General features: G+C 44.2%; 1 protein-coding gene across 1 annotated transcript in view; it reads right to left on the reverse strand.

Annotated features, from left to right (window-relative positions):
- The window catches only part of LOC139367912 (ankyrin repeat and BTB (POZ) domain containing 2b), a 161,390-nt gene that overhangs the window by 22,534 nt on the left and 121,914 nt on the right, over positions 1–16,942 (reverse strand). The window contains exon 4 of the mRNA XM_071106296.1: positions 9,706–9,858. Within this exon, the coding sequence (XP_070962397.1) occupies positions 9,706–9,858 (153 nt within the window). The remainder of the gene's footprint in view (positions 1–9,705; positions 9,859–16,942) is intronic.

Consider the following 16,942-nt stretch of genomic DNA (forward strand, 5'->3'; position numbering starts at 1 on the left):
ACAAAATTGCCCAAGCTGGAAGCATGTGTTTCAGACATAAGGAAGTGGATGGCTGCAAACGGTCTACTTTTAAACTCGGACAAAACAGAGATGCTTGTTCTAGGTCTCAAGAAACAAAGTGATCTTCTGTTGTATCTGACAATTAAATAGTTGTCTCAAATAAAACTGTGAAGGACCTCGGCGTTACTCTGGACCCTGATCTTTTGACGAACATATCAAGACCGTTTCAAGGACAGTTTTTTCCCATTTACGTAACATTGCAAAAATCAGAAATCTTCTGTCTAAAAATGATGCAGAAAAATGTATCCATGCTTTTGATACTTCTAGGTTAGACTACTGCAATGCTCTACTTTCCGGCTACCCAGATAAAGCACAAACAGGTTATATCCTTCCTGTTTGGCCCTGTCCGGGGGTGTCCTCGGATGGGGCCACAGTGTCTCCTGACCCCTCCTGTCTCAGCCTCCAGTATTTATGCTGCAGTAGTTTATGTGTCGGGGGGCTAGGGTCAGTTTGTTATATCTGGAGTACTTCTCCTGTCCTATTCGGTGTCCTGTGTGAATTTAAGTGTGCTCTCTCTAATTCTCACTTTCTTTCTCTCTCTTGGAGGACCTGAGCCCTAGGACCATGCCTCAGGACTACCTGACATGATGATTCCTTGCTGTCCCCAGTCCACCTGGCTGTGCTGCTGCTCCAGTTTCAACTGTTCTGCCTTATTATTATTGGACCATGCTGGTCATTTATGAACATTTGAACATCTTGGCCATGTTCTGTTATAATCTCCACCCGGCACAGCCAGAAGAGGACTGGCCATCCCACACAGCCTGGTTCCTCTCTAGGTTTCTTCCTAGGTTTTGTCCTTTCTATGGAGTTTTTCCTAGCCACCGTGCTTCTACACTTGCATTGCTTATCACATTTTCAAGCCCGGGATCTAGTTGGGCCACTCAAGGACATTTAGAGACTTGGTGGAGTGCGGCAGAGATGGTTGTCCTTCTGGAAGATTCTCCCATCTCCACAGAGGAACTCTGAAGCTCAGAGTGACCATCGGGTTTTGGTCACCTCCCTGACCAAGGTCCTTCTCCCCTGATTGCTCAGTTTGGCCAAGCGGCCAGCTCTAGGAAGAGTCTTGGCGGTTCCAAACTTATTCCATTTAAGAATGATGGAGGCCCCTGTGTTCTTGGGGACATTCAATGCTGCAGACATTTTCCCAGATCTGTGCCCCAACACAATCCTGTCTCTGAGCTCTATGGACAATTCCTTCAACCTCATGGCTTGGTTTTTGCTCTGACATGCACTGACATGCACTGGACCTTATATAGACAAGTGTGTGCATTTCCAAATCGTGTCCAATCAATTGAATTGACCAAAGGTGGACTCCTATCAAGTTGTAGAAACATCTCAAGGATGATCAACAGAAACAGGATGCACCTGAGCTCAATTTTGTGTCACAAAGCAAAGGGTCGGAATACTTACGTAAATAAGTTATATGGTTTTTTATATGTTCTAAATTTGCTTTGTAATTATGGGTTAATGTGTGTAGATTGATGATGAGTTTTTTTATACATTTTAGAACAAGGCTGTAACGTAACAAAATCTGGAAAAAGTAAAGGGGTCTGAGTACTTTCCGAATGCAATGTAAATAAACTCAGCAAAAGAAAAACGTCCCTTTTTCTGGACCCGGTCTTTCAAAATTCGTAAAAATCCAAATAACTTTACAGATCTTCAATGTAAATGGTTTAAACACTGTTTCCCATGCTTCACGGAAACATGGCTCACTGGAGAGATGCTATCGGAGTCGGTGCAGCCAACTGTTTTCTCCACGCATTGCGCAGACAGAAACAAACATCTTTCTGGTAAGAAGAGGGGCGGGGGCGTATGCTTCATGGTTAACGTGACGTGGTGTGATCATAACAACATACTGATACTCAAGTCCTTCTGTTCACCTGATTTAGAATTCCTCACAATCAAATGTCGACCGCATTATCTACCAAGGGAATTCTCTTCGATTATAATAACAGCCGTATATATTCCCCCCCAAGCAGACACATCGATGGCTCTGAACGAACTTTATTTGACTCTTTGCAAACTGGAATCCATTTATCCGGAGGCTGCATTCATTGTAGCTGGGGATTTTAACAAGGCTAATCTGAAAACAAGACTCCCCAAATTTTATCAGCATATCGATTGCGCAGCTAGGGCTGGAAAAACCTTGGATCACTGCTATTCTAACTTCCGCGACGCATATAAGGCCCTGCCCCGCCCTCCTTTCGGAAAAGCTGACCACGACTCCATTTTGTTGATCCCTGCCTACAGACAGAAACTAAAACAAGAAGCTCCCGCGCTGAGGTCTGTTCAACACTGGTCCGACCAATCTGATTCCACACTCCAAGACTGCTTCCATCACGTGGACTGGGATATGTTTCGTATTGCGTCAGACAACAACATTGACGAATGCGCTGATTCGGTGAGCGAGTTCATTAGAACGTGCGTTGAAGATGTTGTTCCCATAGCAACGATTAAAACATTCACAAACCAGAAACCGTGGACTGATGGCAGCATTTGCGTGAAACTGAAAGCCCGAACCACTGCTTTTAATCAGGGCAAGGTGACCGGAAACATGACCGAATACAAACAGTGTAACTATTCCCTCCGAAAGGCAATCAAACAAGCCAAGCGTCAGTATAGAGACAAAGTAGAATCTCAATTCAATGGCTCAGACACAAGAGGTATGTGGCAGGGTCTACAGTCAATCACGGATTACAAAAAGAAAACCAGCCCAGTCACGGACCAGGATGTCTTGCTCCCAGGCAGACTAAATAACTTTTTTGCCCGCTTTGACGACAATACAGTGCCACTGACACGGCCCGCAACTAAAACATGCGGACTCTCCTTCACTGCAGCCGACGTGAGGAAAACATTTAAACGTGTCAACCCTCGCAAGGCTGCAGGCCCAGACGGCATCCCCAGCCGCGCCCTCAGAGCATGCGCAGACCAGCTGGCTGGTGTGTTTACGGACATATTCAATCAATCCCTATCCCAGTTTGTTGTTCCCACATGCTTCAAGAGGGCCACCATTGTTCCTGTTCCCAAGAAAGCTAAGGTAACTGAGCTAAACGACTACCGCCCCGTAGCACTCACTTCCGTCATCATGAAGTGCTTTGAGAGACTAGTCAAGGACCATATCACCTCCACCCTACCTGACACCCTAGACCCACTCCAATTTGCTTACCGCCCAAATAGGTCCACAGACGATGCAATCTCAACCACACTGCCCTAACCCATCTGGACAAGAGGAATACCTATGTGAGAATGCTGTTCATCGACTATAGCTCGGCATTTAACACCCTAGTGCCCTCCAAGCTCGTCATCAAGCTCGAGACCCTGGGTCTCGACCCCGCCCTGTGCAACTGGGTACTGGACTTCCTGACCGGCCGCCCCCAGGTGGTGAGGGTAGGCAACAACATTTCCACCCCGCTGATCCTCAACACTGGGGCCCCACAAGGGTGCGTTCTGAGCCCTCTCCTATACTCCCTGTTCACCCACGACTGCGTGGTCACGCACGCCTCCAACTCAATCATCAAGTTTGCGGACGACACAACAGTGGTAGGCTTGATTACCAACAACGACGAGACGGCCTACAGGGAAGAGGTGAGGGCCCTCGGAGTGTGGTGTCAGGAAAATAACCTCACACTCAACGTCAACAAAACTAAGGAGATGATTGTGGACTTCAGGAAACAGCAGAGGGAACACCCCCTATCCACATCGATGGAACAGTAGTGGAGAGGGTATTAAGTTTTAAGTTCCTCGGCGTACACATCACAGACAAACTGAATTGGTCCACCCACACAGACAGCATCGTGAAGAAGGCGCAGCAGCGCCTCTTCAACCTCAGGAGGCTGAAGAAATTCGGCTTGTCACCAAAAGCACTCACAAACTTCTACAGATGCACAATCGAGAGCATCATGTCGGGCTGTATCACCGCCTGGTACGGCAACTGCTCCGCCCACAACCGTAAGGCTCTCCAGAGGGTAGTGAGGTCTGCACAACGCATCACCGGGGGCAAACTACCTGCCCTCCAGGACACCTACACCACCCGATGTCACAGGAAGGCCATAAAGATTATCAAGGACAACAACCACCCGAGCCACTGCCTGTTCACCCCGCTATCATCCAGAAGGCGAGGTCAGTACAGGTGCATCAAAGCTGGGACCGAGAGACTGAAAAACAGCTTCTATCTCAAGGCCATCAGACTGTTAAACAACCACCACTAACATTGAGTGGCTGCTGCCAACACACTGACTCAACTCCAGCCACTTTAATAATGGGAATTGATGGAAAATGATGTAAAATATATCACTAGCAACTTTAAACAATGCTACCTAATATAATGTTTACATACCCTACATTATTCATCTCATATGTATATGTATATACTGTACTCTATATCATCTACTGCATCTTTATGTAATACATGTATCTCTAGCCACTTTAACTATGCCACTTTGTTTACATACTCATCTCATATGTATATACTGCACTCAATACCATCTACTGTATCTTGCCTATGCCGCTCTGTACCATCACTCATTCATATATCTTTATGTACATATTCTTTATCCCCTTACACTTGTGTCTATAAGGTAGTAGTTTTGGAATTGTTAGCTAGATTACTTGTTGGTTATTACTGCATTGTCGGAACTAGAAGCACAAGCATTTCGCTACACTCGCATTAACATCTGCTAACCATGTGTATGTGACAAATAAAATTAGATTTGATTTGATTTGATTTATTCAATGAAGCATGAACATGCACCTGTGGAACAGTCGTTAAGACACTAGCAGTTACAGACGGTAGGAAACGAAGGTCACAGTTATGAAAACTTAGGACACTAAAGAGGCATTTCTACAGACTCTGAAAAAAAAACAAAAGAAAGATGCCCAGGGTCCCAGCTCATCTGCGTGTACGTGTCAGTACTGAGATGCCAAAGACAGCGCTACAGGGAGACCCCAAAGACAGCACTACAGGGAGACAGAACTTACAGCTGATCGTCCTCGTAGTGGCATACCATGTGTAACAACACCTGCACAAGATTGGTACATCCGAACATCACACCTGCGTGACAGCTACAGGATGGCAACAACAACTGCCTGACTTACACCAGGAATGCACAATCCCTCCATCAGTGCTCAGACTGCCCGCAATAGGCTGAGAGAGGCTGGACTGAGGGCTTATAGGCCTGTTGTAAGGCAGGTCCTCACCAGACATCACAAGCAACAACGTCGCCTATGGGCAAAAACCCACCGTCGCTGGAACCAGACAGAACTGGCAAAAAGTGCTCTTCACTGAAGAATCGCGGTTTTGTCTCATCGGGGGTGATGGTTAGATTCGTGTTTATTGTCGAAGGAATGAGCGTTACACCAAGGCCAGTACTCTGGATTGGGATCGATTTGGAGGTGGAGGGACTGTCATGGTCTGGGGCAGTGTGTCACAGCATCATCGGACTGAGCTTGTTGTCATTGCAGGCAATCTCAACGCTGTGCGTTACAGGGAAGACATCCTCCTCCCTCATGCTGTACCCTTCCTGCAGGCTCATCCTGACATGACCCTCCAGCATGACAATGCCACCAGCCATTCTGCTCGCTCTGTGCGTGATTTCCTGTAAGACAGGAATGCCATGGCCAGCGAAGAGCCCGGATCTCAATCCCATTGAGCACATCTTGGACCTGTTGGATCGGAGGGTGAGGGCTTGCGCCATTCCCCCCAGAAATGTCCGGGAACTTGCAGGTGCCTTGGTGGAAGAATGGGGTAACATCTCACAGCAAGAACTGGTAAATCTGGTGCAGTCCACGAGGAGGAGATGCACTGCAGTACTTAATGCAGCTGGTGGCCACACCAGATACTGACTGTTACTTTTGATTTTGACCCCCCCTTTACTCACGGACACATTATTCCATTTCTGTCTGTGGACCTTGTTCAGTTTATGTCTCTATTGTTGAATCTTATGTTCATACAAATATTAACACATGTTAAGTTTGCTGAAAATAAACACAGTTGACAGTGAGAGGACATTTACATTTTTTGCTGAGAATACAGTGGGCAAAAAAGTATTTAGTCAGCCACCAATTGTGCAAGTTCTCCCACTTAAAAAGATGAGAGAGGCCTGTAATTTTCATCATAGGTACACTTCAACTATGACAGACAAAATTAGAAAATAAATCCAGAAAATCACATTGTAGGAGTTTTAATGAATTTATTTGCAAATTATGGTGGAAAATAAGTATTTGGTCACCTACAAACACACAAGATTTCAGGCTCTCACAGACCTGTAACTTCTTTAAGAGGCTCCTCTGTCCTCCACTCGTTACCTGTATTAATGACACCTGTTTGAACTTGTTATCAGTATAAAAGATACCTGTCCACAACCTCAATCAGTCACACTCAAAACTCCACTATGGCCAAGACCAAAGAGCTGTCAAAGAACACCAGAAACAAAATTGTAGACCTGCACCAGGCTGGGAAGACTGAATCTGCAATAGGTAAGCAGCTTGGTTTGACGAAATCAACTGTGGGAGCAATTGTTAGGAAATGGAAGACATACTAGACCACTGATAATCTACCTGGATCTGGGGCTCCACGCAAGATCTCAAGAACGGTGAGCAAAAATCCCAGAACCACACGGGGGGACCTAGTGAATGGCCTGCAGAGAGCTGGGACCAAAGTAACAAAGCCTACCATCAGTAACACACTACCCCGCCAGGGACTCAAATCCTGCAGTGCCAGACGTGTCCCCCTGCTTAAGCCAGTACATGTCCAGGCCCGTCTGAAGTTTGCTAGAGAGCATTTAGATGATCCAGAAGAAGATTGGGAGAATGTCATATGGTCAGATGAAACCAAAATGTAACTTTTTGGTAAAAACTCAACTCGTCGTGTTTCGAGGACAAAGAATGCTGAGTTGCATACAAAGAACACCATACTTACTGTGAAGCATGGGGGTGGAAACATCATGCTTTGGGGCTGTTTTTCTGCAAAGGGACCAGGACGACTGATCCGTGTAAAGGAAAGAATGAATGGGGCCATGTATCGTGTGAAAACCTCCTTCCATCAGCAAAGGCATTGAAGATGAAACGTGGCTGGGTCTTTCAGCATGACAATGATCCCAAACACACTGCCCGGGCAACGAAGGAGTGGCTTCGTAAGAAGCATTTCAAGGTCCTGGAGTGGCCTAGCCAGTCTCCAGATCTCAACCCCATAGAAAATCTTTGGAGGGATTTGAAAGTCCGTGTTGCCCAGCAACAGCCCCAAAACATCACTGCTCTAGAGGAGATCTGCATGGAGGAATGGGCCAAAATACCAGCAACAGTGTGTGAAAACCTTGTGAAGACTTACAGAAAACGTTTGACCTCTGTCATTGCCAACAAAGGGTATATAACAAAGTATTGTGTGTATGTATATATATATATATATATACAAATCAATAATGACTAGCTCAAGAATAAGTGAAAATTAGACAATGGATTCTGTACATTTTCTGGTAAAAAAATGGAAGTTGCAAAAACACAAGTTTTGCACCCCTTATTTTAATTTGCTCTATGGCTCAGGTGGCCAAGTGTAGGCTATGGCGAAGATCTGTTTGGCTCGAAGAGGAGGTAGATATTTGCAGGTGTTTCTGATTAATAAACATGCTGGTGGGTGATAACATTCAAAGAAAACCCATCCCTGAAAAGAAATGTAGACCACAAAGTATTAGCACGTCATATCAGAGGGAAACACAAGGCATTGACATAAAAAAAAATCAGAAGCCCCTACTTCAAGCCCAAATACACTGAACAAAAATATAAATGCAACATGTAAAGTGTTCATCCCATGTTTTATGAGTCGAAATAAAGTATTGCAGAAATGTTCCATATGCACAAAACGCTGATTTCTCTCAAATTTTGTGTAAAAATGTGTTTAAATCCCTTTTAGTGAGCATTTCTCCTATGCCAAGATAATCCATCGACCTGACAGGTGTGGCATATGAAGAAGCTGATGAAAAGCCATGATCATTACACAGGTGAACCTTGTACTGGGGACAATAAAAGGCCACCTTAAAATGTGCAGTTTTGTCACAGATGTCACAAGTTTTGAGAGAGTGTACAGTAGGCATACTGATTGCAGGAATGTCTACCAGAGCTGTTGCCAGAGAATTGAATGTTCATTTCTCTACCATAAGCTGCCTCCAACATCATTTTAGAGAATTTGGCAGTACGTCCAACCGGCCTCACAACTTCAGACCACGTGTAACCACGCCAGCCTAAGACCTCCACCTCCAGCTTCTTCACCGTGCTGAGGACTATTTCTGTCTGCAATAAAGCCCTTTTGTGGGGAAAAACTGATTCGGATTGGCTAGGCCTGGCTCCCCAGTGGGTGGGCCTGGCTGCCAAGTGGGTGGGTCTATGCCCTCCAAGGCCAACCAATGGCTGCACCCCTGCCCAGTCATGTGATATCCATAGATTAGGCCTAATGCATTTATTTAAATGTCCTTATACGAACTCTAACTCAGTAAAACCTTTGAAATCGTTGCATTTTGTGTTTATAGTTTTGTTCAGTATATATCATACTTTGACTAATATGATGACTTAATGACTTCCATCATTGTCCAACATCATGAGTAATCTCTGGGCATCGTCTTGTGGTACTTTAAACCACATCAAGCAACCACTTTTGAGGTCTTGGAAAAATACCCCCCAAACATTTTTTTGGAGGCTGTTTCTGCCCTTTAATTTAATTGTACACCAGCAAGAGACCATTTATTTGGCTGGCTTTGTTTTTGTACTGTACAATGTACAGTATTGTACATATGATGGCAGAGTTTGCAAAAACAAATGACCACCCGATTGATAGGCTATAAATCTTAATGGAAAAAACAATTGGCATGCTAACTGGCTACACAACACACACGGGCACACACAAACAGGCTTTACTTCTTCAGAAAGTTGCAGGAAATACAAATCACTGATTTCTTTTTATGAATTATGCGAAACGAGTTACATTTAAATAACCTACCGCTATTTTTCGTCTGTGAGCTGCACCACATGACAACCAACTGTGCACTCTTGCTGCCTGACCAATGATGTTCTGCTCAAACTAAGCTATGAGTGCGGTGTGTGTGTAACACACATTATGTAACACACACATTATTTCACCTTTATTTAACTAGGCAAGTCAGTTAAGAACAAATTCTTATTTACAATGACTGAACCCTTCCCTAACCCGGACGACACTGGGAAATTGTGCGCCGTCCTATGGGACTCCCGATCACAGCCGGTTGTGACACAGCCTGGGAACGAACCAGGGTCTGTAGTGACGTCTCTAGCGCTGCAATCCAGTGCCTTAGACCGCTGTGCCACTAGGAACATAGTAAGGTGTATGTTGATCGGCTACTGCTGCCACAATTGCCCATTTTCTCCCTCCCTCCTCTCCATCTTTGCTAGGGATTTCTGAGATTTTTGATATGTAAAAAAATCTTAAACTAATAAGTGTTTTTTGCCTTTTTTCTAACAAGGGGTATGGCCTACCCCCGCGCACCCTCTCAATTCGAGCCCTCTTTTTGGACAAGTCTGAGAGTGAGCTACCTGCATCTCTGCTATCTATTTAACTGCGTGTGTGTGTGTGTGTGTGTGTGTGTGTGTGTGTGTGTGTGTGTGTGTTTTTGCTCTCTCTCTTACTTCAGCTGTCTGGGTTCACAGTCCATGCCTGGGAGGAGCTGTCTAGCGGTCTGTCTGACATCATCGCTGTCCACCAATAGGCTGCGGCGGTGCTCAGCGTGCACAATAGCCACTCGCATCCACTCCATCAGGGGCGGCAGCAGCAGGAAGGGCCTATGGAAGACACAGAATGGTGTTACAGAACAATTCACACCCCATCAATACCTGTATCCTTCAGAAAGGGGCTATGGAGAGAGAAATCCTCTATTCCCTATTAAGTGCAGTAATTTTGACCAGGACCCATAGTGCTCAGTGACAGGGTGCAATTTGGGGCGCTTGATATTATATAGCTCCCTTAATGCAATATCTTCCATTTTGCCCCAAATATGAGCTCCAGGGAGAACCGGTTAAGGAAAGAAGGGCTTGTGTCCCAAATAGCACCAATAGGAGAAAAGTAGTGCACTATTTAGGGGATAAGGTGCCATTTGGGACACACTCAGGGGCTGGATGGGAAACCAATCTGTCCCAAATAACATCCTGTTTTGAAAGAGGAACTCCAACTTTCCAGTCTAAATATGCATTTACTAAATGTAGCAAGTGATTTAGCTACCCAGGAGAGTTCAGGAAGAGAGAGAAAAGAGAGAGAGAGAGAGAGAGCGTGTTCTTTCCTTTTTGAGTATCTCTGGCTCAGACCTGAAGACCAGCATTCAGCAGGATAACATCTCCTGACCCTGAAGAGACTTATACAGTGGGGCAAAAAAGTATTTAGTCAGCCACCAATTGTGCAAGTTCTCCCACTTAAAAAGATGAGAGAGGCCTGTAAATGTATCATAGGTACACTTCAACTATGACAGACAAAATGAGAAAAAAAATCCAGAAAATCACATTGTAGGATTTTTTATTTAATTTATTTGCAAATTATCAGCTATCTGAGCAGCTATCTCTGCAGCTCACCGATCGCTGCAGCTGTACACAGCCCATCTGTAAATAGCCCATTCAACTACCTACCTCATCCCGATATTGTTTTTATTTACATTTGTTTTGCTTTTTTGCACACCAGTATTTGTACTTGCACATCATCATCTGCACATCTATCACTCCAATTTTCTAAATTGTAATTACTTCGCTATTATAGCCTATTTATTGCCTTACCTCCTTACTCCATTTGCACACACTGTATATAGATTTTTCTATTGTTATCGACTGTACTTTTGTTTATCTCATGTGCAACTCTGTGTTGTGTTGTTTTTTTCTCGCACTGCTTTGCTTTATCTTGGCCAGGTCGCAGTTGTAATTGAGAACTTGTTCTCAACTGGCCTGCCTGGTTAAATAAAGGTGAAATAAAAATCAAATTAAAATTATTCTGCCTGCTAGCCATGTAATAGAGATGGAAGCGGTCAAGGGGGTGAGACCAGTATAGAACCAGAGTGTCATTGATTCCCGCCCCCCTTCTTCACCCACCACTTAACCCCCCTAAACCTGAGCCTGTTAGCAACTACCAATTCCCCCTAAAACCTTTTAAAATCCCACCAACACCCTGCCCCCTATTTCCTAATCACCTGCCCATCAATTGCCTACACACACTCACAGAACTTCCATCCCCCGCCCTCAGCTCCCACCTACCAAGCCAACCCATAGCTGCAACCCCCAACTTCAATTATTCAAACCCCCCAAGCCCCCACCGGGCCCCTGGCTGCCTCTCAACTGTCAGACCTCGGTGACAGCAACAGAGACTTTCCCTGTTCTGTCACTCTATGTGAATGCACTGGAGCATCTGTCCCTCTTTCTGTCTCTGTCACTAAAAGTTGATAAGACAACTGAATGACAGTATCAATGCTAGCCAACAATGCTATTGAAGTTTAAGAGTGCTAACAATGAGAACAATGTGAATGAGACCACCTTGGAGTTGCCTGCTGTGCCAGAGTGTAGATGCATGAATGACACCACAGGTGTTCGGGTGCTCATTATCCACAGTCAATACACACTACGGAGACGGTGTGTGTGTTCGTGTGTCTCCAGGGCGTTGCTCAGAATAACATCACAGCAGGAGTGTGTGTGATAACACAATCTTTAGAGATGAGGGAGACAGTGTTCAAAACACTCATTACTATCACTGTTGCTGCTTCACACGATCAAAGACTGCAATAAAACAATACAACTCCTCCTATATTGATGTTTTATTGTCACATACACCAGATACATGCAGTGAAATGTGTTGTTTTACAGGGTCAGCCATAGTAGTACGGTGCCCCTGGAGCAAATTAGGGTTAAGTGTCCTTTCTCAAGGGCACTTCGAAAATATATTTAACCTTTAAGGCTTTTCGAACCCTCTAACCACTAAGCTACGTGCCACATATACTCCTATTGTTTACTACTGGCTCTGTAATCCCATCTATATTTAAATATAACAGCAAACACTTAGACAATAATATACAAGAATCCAGATACGGCAAGTAGTGATATTGTTGATGTGTTTGGGAGTGAGGGAGGGAAGGAGGGAATTAGGGAGGGAGAGAGAGAGAGATATTACCATAAGACAGACCACATATTCACCCGGCACACCATAATTGACAAACAAACCAAAATAAAAGCAGAAAAGTCTTCTCATGCATTGTTGATTTCAAAAAAGCATTTGACTCAACTTGGCATGATGGTTTGCAATATAAATTGATGGAAAGCGGTGTTGGGGGAAAAACCTACAAATGATAAAATGCATGTACACAAATAACAAGTGTGCAGTTCAAATTGGCAAAAAACACACAGATTTCTTTCCACGGGGTCGTGGGATAAGACAGGGAGCCTAAACCTTGAGCCTAAACCTCTTCAACATATATATCAACAAATTAGCGAGTGCACTAGAACAGTATGCAACACCCGGCCTCACCCTACTAGAATCTGAAGTCAAATTGTTTGCTAATTATCTGGTGCTTCTGTCACCAACCGAGGAGGGCCTGCAGCAGCACCAAGATCTTCTGGACAGACACGGTCATACCGGGGCCCTGACAGTGAATCTCAGTAAGACAAAAATAATGGTTTTCCAAAAAAGGTCCAGTTGCCAGGACCACAAATACAAAATTCCATCTAGACACTGTTGCCCTGGATCACACAAAAAACTATACCTATCTCAGCCTAAACATCAGCACCACAGGTAACTTCCACAAAGCTGTGAAGAAACTGAGAGACAAGACAAAAAGGGCCTTCCACGCCATCAAAAGGAAGATAACATTCAACATTCCAATTAGGATCTGGCTAAAAATACTTGACTCAGTTACAGAATCCATTCCCCTTTATGGTTGTGAGGTCTGGGGTCCACTCACAAACCAAAAATGCAGAGCAGAATTAAGACGATACCCGCAAATGATCAAAATCCAGAAAAGAGACTTTAAATTCTAAAACGATTCCCAAACCTTCCATACCAAAGCAATTACCTACAGAGAGATAAACTTAGTGAAGAGTTCCCTCAGCAAGCTGATGCTGGGGCTCTGTTCACAAACAAATCCAACAGAGCCCCAGGACAGCAACACAATTAGACCCAACTAAATCATTAGAAAACAAAAAGATAATTACTTGACACATTGAAAATAATTAACCAAGGAAACTGTGCAAACTGGAATGCTATTTGGCCCTAAACAGATACTACACAGTGGAAGAATACTTGACCACTGTGACTGACCCATAAATTAAGGAAAGCTTTGACTATGTACAGACTCAGTGAGCATAGCCTTGCTATTGAGAAAGGCCACCATAGGCAGATCTGGCTCTCGAGAGATGACAGGCTATGTGCACACTGCCCACAAAATTATGTGGAAAATTAGCTGCACTTCCGAACCAAACGTATGACCACATTAGAGATACATATTTCCCTCAGATTACACAGACCAACAAATAATTTGAAAAATCGAATCCAATAAAGTCAGATATCTATTATGTGAAATTTCACAGTGTGCAATCATAGCAGCAAGATGTATGTGTGTGTGAGTGTTTGTCTGCTGTAGATAATTTTTCTCCAGTAATCCCACTTGACTTTTAGAAGACCATGCACACAGGTAAACACTCCTGCTACCAGACCACGCACGTGGTGCTTTCTCTTTTGCTCTCTCTATTGCCTGTCTCTGACCCCTGCCATGACAACAAAATTAAATCAGAATGCAAGCAACAACATTTGTTATAGCACTTAGGCTACAGTCAGCAAACATGGGGAGTTGAGACGATAGTTCCTATGTACGTTGTAATCTATGTACGTTGTAAATTGCTGTGCAATGTGCTTTGCCTTATAACTCAAATTCCAAATTCACACCTGTTAGTCCTCCCCCTGCTTAAACATGGGCGGTAAACATGGGCGGTGCTCTCTCTCTCTTACTCTATTGCCTGTCTCTGACTCCTGCCATAACAACAAAATGAAATCCGAATGTAGGAAATAAATGTTTTGTTATAGCACTTGGGCTACAGTCAGCAAAGGTGAGTAGTTAAACAGATAGAGAATTAAAACTAAAATTCTCAATTGATGACCTGTTCGTCCTCTCCCTGCCTTAACATGGGTGTTGCCCTCTCTCTCTCACTACCGCCATAATCATATGACCAAATACCATTATCATATGACAAGAATGGCTAGCCTTAACCATGATGGGGTTAGCTTATTAATATTAATTAGATTCTGCTTTTATTATTTAAATCATGTATTTACTGGCTGGCAATATGTATAGCTAGCTAGCTGATTACATAAACTCAGCAAAAAAAGAAACAACCCTTCTACAGGACCCTGTCTTTCAAAGATAATTCATAAAAATCCAAATCACAGATCTTCATTGTAAAGGGTTTAAACACTGTTTCCCATGCTTGTTCAATGAACCATAAACACGTAACGAACATGCACCTGTGGAATGGTTGTTAAGACACTAACAGCTTACAGACGGTAGGCAATTAAGGTCACAGTTATGAAAACTTAGGACACTTAAGAGGCCTGTCTACTGACTCTGAAAAACACCTAAAGAAAGATGCCCAGGGTCCCAACTCATCTGCGTGAACGTGCCTTAGGCATGCTGCAAGGAGATATGAGGACTGCAGATGTGGCCATGGCAATAAATTGCAATGTCCGTACTGTGAGACGCCTAAGACAGTACTACAGGGAGACAGGACGGACAGCTTGATCGTCCTCGCAGTGGCAGACCACGTGTAACAGCACCTGCACAGGATCGGTACATCCGAGCATCACACCTGAGGGACAGGTACGGGATGGCATCAACAAATTGACTGTTTTTTATTGTTGTCTATCACTTGTTTACTTTGGTGCAAATAAATAAACTGTGCATGTGTCTGTATCCATAATTGTCACCAGGATCACTCTCTGTGTCACTTTACTGCATATTAGTTATGACAGCACAAACAACACTCTGGCTCTCAGCCCAGAGCAGTTTCAAATAAAGCATTTTCATCTCCAATACTAAACACTTATTGATTCACCAAAAAGCTGCTCTCTAGATTAAACCAATCAGAAACCAGTTCCACATTCCCAGAGGTGCTGTATAAAAGGAAAAAAATCCCCCTATCCTGGTTTATTGAATGGACTACTTAATTTATGGCCCTCTCGTATCTGAACAAGAGGCCTGAAATGGGACACTCTCAGCAGCTTTAAGACAAGAATGGTGTGTGTGTGCACATGTTTGTCCTTGTACGCATGAGTGTGTGTGTGTGTGCATCGGTGTGTATACACACCACTGCCAGTGACCCACACAGGAAATTAGATGGAGCGTGTCTGTCTGTATGTACCGCACCCATCATGTACCCCACCCATCATCACCCTCACAATCTGTCCCCATCACCATGTTACTCCACAACAACACACACACACACACAGACCAGCCCCCAACCTTTCACAGGAACCGGAGTCCCCTCTGTCGATCAAAACCAGATGCCCACATTGGACTGAAACTAAATAACACAAGGGCTAACCCACTCCACTAACCCACTTCCAAACACTATCCCCCACACTAGTGTTGTCACGATACCAGAATTTCCACTTTGATACCGATACCAGGTTTAGTATCACAATTCTCAATACCGTCACGATACTTGATACCGGAACGAAACCACAACAAAATAAATAAAAGGCATATTAGCCAAAAGTCAGTTATTGCTCTGTTCTCTTAATGGGAATCTTTTGAGATAAATATTTGACCATTTTTATGTGTATTTTTTTGAGACAGCCATGTATGCATTAATGAATAGATTATACAATCATACAATCAATTTGACTTTGTTTTTACCAATCTAACAACAAAACAACATAATGATAATAATTTATTTGAATGGTAAATCTCCATTGATAAACTGGGTAAATCAAGATGTAGCCTAAGTCTATTCAAAATACAGGTGAATGCATATTATTCAAAAGGATTGTGTGAATGCATTATTATTTTGTTATTTGAGCTTGTTTTAGCTGATTTTAATCAGGGCAAGGTGTCTGGTAACATGACCGAATACAAACAGTGCAGCTATTCCCTCCGCAAGGCTATCAAACAAGCTAAGCGTCAGTACAGAGACAAAGTAGAATCTCAATTCAACGGCTCAGACACAAGAGGCATGTGGCAGGGTCTACAGTCAATCACGGACTACAGGAAGAAATCCAGCCCAGTCACGGACCAGGATGTCCTGCTCCCAGGCAGACTAAATAACTTTTTTGCCCGCTTTGAGGACAATACAGTGCCACTGACACGGCCTGCAACGAAAACTTGCGGTCTCTCCTTCACTGCAGCCGAGGTGAGTAAGACATTTAAACGTGTTAACCCTCGCAAGGCTGCAGGCCCAGACGGCATCCCCAGCCGCGCCCTCAGAGCATGCGCAGACCAGCTGGCCGGTGTGTTTACGGACATATTCAATCAATCCCTATACCAGTCTGCTGTTCCCACATGCTTCAAGAGGGCCACCATTGTTCCTGTTCCCAAGAAAGCTAAGGTAACTGAGCTAAACGACTACCGCCCCGTAGCACTCACTTCCGTCATCATGAAGTGCTTTGAGAGACTAGTCAAGGACCATATCACCTCCACCCTACCTGACACCCTAGACCCACTCCAATTTGCTTACCGCCCAAATAGGTCCACAGACGATGCAATCTCAACCACACTGCACACTGCCCTAACCCATCTGGACAAGAGGAATACCTATGTGAGAATGCTGTTCATTGACTACAGCTCGGCATTCAACACCATAGTACCCTCCAAGCTCGTCATCAAGCTCGAGACCCTGGGTCTCGACCCCGCCC

This window comes from Oncorhynchus clarkii, chromosome 2 (genome assembly GCF_045791955.1).
Source record: "Oncorhynchus clarkii lewisi isolate Uvic-CL-2024 chromosome 2, UVic_Ocla_1.0, whole genome shotgun sequence".
NCBI lineage: Eukaryota > Metazoa > Chordata > Actinopteri > Salmoniformes > Salmonidae > Oncorhynchus > Oncorhynchus clarkii.